The sequence below is a fragment of the Athene cunicularia genome, assembly GCF_003259725.1.
Source record: "Athene cunicularia isolate RWA chromosome 13 unlocalized genomic scaffold, athCun1 chr13_part1, whole genome shotgun sequence".
Lineage (NCBI taxonomy): Eukaryota > Metazoa > Chordata > Aves > Strigiformes > Strigidae > Athene > Athene cunicularia.
Genome location: NW_020799117.1, coordinates 10,081,236 through 10,084,982, shown reverse-complemented (window position 1 = coordinate 10,084,982; position 3,747 = coordinate 10,081,236). Strand labels below are relative to the sequence as shown.

The 3,747-nt window shown below is 64.4% G+C and overlaps 1 protein-coding gene across 1 annotated transcript; it reads right to left on the bottom strand.

Annotated features, from left to right (window-relative positions):
• Positions 1 to 101: 101 nt before the first annotated feature.
• N4BP3 (NEDD4 binding protein 3) lies at positions 102 to 3,688 on the bottom strand. Its single transcript, XM_026858072.1, has 4 exons — positions 3,064 to 3,688; positions 2,303 to 2,857; positions 1,821 to 2,078; positions 102 to 1,599 (listed from the first exon to the last, which is right to left on the bottom strand). The coding sequence occupies exons 1-4, from the start codon at positions 3,475 to 3,477 to the stop codon at positions 1,027 to 1,029; spliced, it is 1,800 nt and encodes a 599-aa protein (XP_026713873.1). The 5' UTR covers positions 3,478 to 3,688; the 3' UTR covers positions 102 to 1,026.
• Positions 3,689 to 3,747: the final 59 nt, after the last annotated feature.

The window sequence follows — 3,747 nt, the reverse complement described above, 5'->3', positions numbered from 1 at the left end:
ACTGCCCCCTCCCCGGGCCCAGCAGGGCCCAGGCCAGCCCGCACCCCCCAGCCCCCGGTACGGCCCTGCCGCGCTGGAGGAAAGCAAAGGCAGAGGCCAGGAGACTGAGATCTGGGTTTATTGCAGGAAAGGCCGAGGAGAGCTGAGCCGGGCCTGGCCTTCACGTGGCTCCGCTGTTACAGGCATGGAGCAGGGCTCCTTCCAGCGCCTCTCGACTGGGTCTCCCCCAGCAGTAGCCCAGTTCCTCAGCTACCTCTCACCCACCCAGGGAGGGGTGATACGGGGATACCGCAGCCTCCTCCCCAGCTTGAGGAGCGCCCCCTGCCCACATGCCCCAGTCCTACCCCTCCCCAAAGGCCTCCCCATGTGACAGGGCTCCAGGTTCCCGTCCCTCCTTGCACAAGGCTCTCTGCTGGGAAGCCGCATTAACCACCCTCCATTGCAGAGCATCCCCAATACTGGTGACAGAAAGCACTAACAGGGGTGCTGGGGCAGCTACCCCCCCTCCCAGCAGTACCGGCACTAGTCAGGCTTTCCTCCTCTGCCTTCCCAGTGGCACCAACACAGCGCCGTGTCCAGGACCCTGCTGACAGGGCAGCCACTGCAAGCAGCATCTGGAACCCCCACAGCAAGGCAGCAGGGTTGGGGACAGGACTTCAGTCTCTCCTTTGCAAGAGATTAAGTTACTGGGTTGTAAGGAACAGGGGCGACAGAGCAGGAGGGACAGGGAATGTCTCACAGGGCGCTTGGCTTCTACCCCCATGGCAGAAGGAATCAGGGCAAACGCCTCTGGAGTCAGAGCATGGGGCACATGCAAGACCCCCACCCTGGCACAGATGACCCACCCTCTCCAGAGACCACCCCAGAAGGGCCTGAAGCACTGCAAGAAGGAAAAGCTCCCTTGTCGCAATCAGTCCTTCTCCCCAGGGCAGAGTCGAGCTGCCAGTCTTCGCGCAGACCCTGAGATCAGCCCGTTGCAGCAGCAAGAGACTTTCCCCCTTCACAGTCCTGCTGGCATCCCACCACTCAGATCTTCGAGGACTCCACCCGCTCGATCCACGGCGAGTCAGCCCCGACATCCCTGGGCTCCGACCGCAGCTGCCGCAGCTCCCGCTCCAGTGCCTGGCTCCGGTGGTACATCTCCATGTAGCTGGCCTGGAGCTCCCGCTGGTACCGCAGCACCTTCTCCTTCTCCTCCTGCCAGGTTTTTCTCTCCAGCTCAAAGTTCACAGCCTGCAGCTGGCCCTGGCGCCGCTCCCGCAGCAGCTCTGCCCACAGCCACTCCACCTGCCGCTCCAGGGGCTCTGCCGTGTCGCTGTGAAGGCCCCGGCACTTGGAGTCATCAGTTTCGCAGCCAGGGAAGTCCTGGCATGCTGGCATGGGGTCATCACCCAGTGGCAGCGAGGCGCCGGGCTCCGCGGGGCTCTGGAAGGAGTCTGCCAGTTGTGCCAGCTGGGAGTCCCTGGCCTGGACCTCGGCCTTGGCCTCCCGCAGCTGTGTCTTCAGGGTGAAGATCTCACCCAGCTTCTGAGCCATCTCCTCCTGGGTATCCCGGAGCTGCTGCTTCAGCAGGGAGATCTCTGCGGCCTTCTGGCACACCTGCAGGGCACGGGTGAGCCATGAGGAAGGGCTGGAGAAGCAGGACCCCAGGGGTGGCAGCAGCCCAGGTTGTCACTACCGTACCCCTGGGAAACCACGAGCATCAAACCTGGCTCATCCCCCCTGTCCTGTGCCCACAAGTGACACCAGAGCAGGGAACCGCTGCTCCTGCCCTGGCTCCACGGCCAGGAGGGTGGCAGCAGGGAGGGAAGGGGACTCACCTCCCACTTGGTCTCCTCCAGCTTGGGGCTGACACGCTCGCCCTGGGGCTGCCTGAGCTTGGACTCCTCGCACTGGCACTGCTGCAAGCTCAGCTCCTCCTGCAGCCGCTTCTTCTCCTGCTGCGCCTTGTAGAGCTGCAGCTGCAGTGCCCGCTGCCCGCGCTGCGCCTGCTGCGTCACCTGCTGCAGCCGGGCCATGTACATCTGCTTCAGATCCTCCAGCTCGTCCAGCCACAGCCGCTGCTTATCCTCAAACACCTGCCAGCACAGGCAGACACTGGTGAGGGTCCATAACCTGCCCCTGTGCAGGGCAACCCCAGAGAGGGACCCCGGAAGGTTCAGTGATGTTGGGTCCTTCTGCACTTGGACATTGCCAGCCCCATCGCCCACTAAAGCAGGACACTAGCTCTTCCACCGCTCCTTCCACCCAGGCACTGCTGCCCCGCACCCCTGCCCAGGGCACCCCCAGCCCCACAGCTCACCTGCGTGAAGGGATCTTCAGTCTCACTAAGGCTCCTCTTGAGCTGCCGCAGCTCTCCTCCCGTCTCCTGCAGCCGGTCCTCTAGCTGCTTCACCGCGTCCTCCAGCGAGTAAGTGAACTCGTAGGGGGGTGGGGGCTCGCCGGGGCTCTGCAGCCGGCTCAGTGTGGCCATGCTTTTGCAGGACAGGGGCACCTTCTCAGGGGCCAGGGGGTCCCTGGGGCTCCGGGAAACCCTGTCCAAGGAGCCCCCGATGTGGTTGATGTGGCCCATGGAGGCACTGAACTGGCTCTGGGCCGGCTTGAGGCGGGAGCCATAGGAAGGGAAGCTCTGGATGGAGTTGTGGCTGGAGTCAGAGGCCTCATCCAGGCTGATGGCGTGGAGCAGGTGGGTGCGGAGCGGACCGTGCTGCGAGGGCGCCGTGCTGCTCTGCGACAGCAGTGTGTGCAGGCTCCCGTTGCTCTTGGACAGCTTCTGCCCCTTGGATGAGGACAGGCTCTGCATGGAGACCAGCCCCTTCCCAGCTACTGCCTTGAAGGCCGAGGGCCTGATACGGCACTGCAAAACAAGAACGAGGTCAGGACAAGCCCAACAGCCTCCACAGGCACCTGGACCCAGGTAAAACCTGCCTGCTCCCTGCCCCACATCCCTGGACATCCTCAAATCCCCAGATCCCATCCAGGGCACAGACCTGTCTGCTCCAGCCCCATCCTCTCACAGAGTGGGACATATTTCAGAGCCCAGCATGGTTCCCACAGCCTCACCTTGTCGAAGCGGCCCCTTTCAGGCAGGGAGCTTTTGGAGAAGTCGGCTCCACGATGATGCTCACGGGAGCAGCGCTCAGGGGACCGGTTCTCGCGGTCGCTCTCATAGTCCCGCTTGTAGCAGGCGCCCGACGTCTGGTGCTTCCGCTCTGACCGCGTCTCCTTCTTGGCCCCGTGCAGGTAGCCGAAGAGCTCCCGCTGGCTCGGCCCCTTCCGCAGCAAGCCATCAGGTTGCCGAAGCCCCCGCGAGCCCCCCAGCTGGGCCCGCAGCTCCAGGGGGGACAGATCCTGCTTCTCCACCAGGCTGCCCACGCTGCCCATGCTGCCGACGACACCGACGGGCTCTGAGGAGAGGTAGGTGCCAAGGACACGGGTGTCGGGCTCACAGGTCACAGGACCCTGTGCTGCTGCCATGGAGAATTAGAGAAAAGCCCGGTACCAGCACTGCTGAAGGAGAGACAAAGTCAGCAACGCCGAGCAGCCGGGACTCCAAAGCCCCCTTGGCACCCCCTTTCCCAGCCCGCCCCAAGGACCGACATGGGCTCCTGGTGCTGAAAAGGACCCACCAAGTCCCAGGCGGCTCCCTGGGGGACCCGGAGCCGAGCGAGCAGGGCACCGCCACGCAGCATGCACCGGGCAAGCTGCGACGGAGCCGGGGCTCCCCCCTGCTGCCCCCCCCATGGC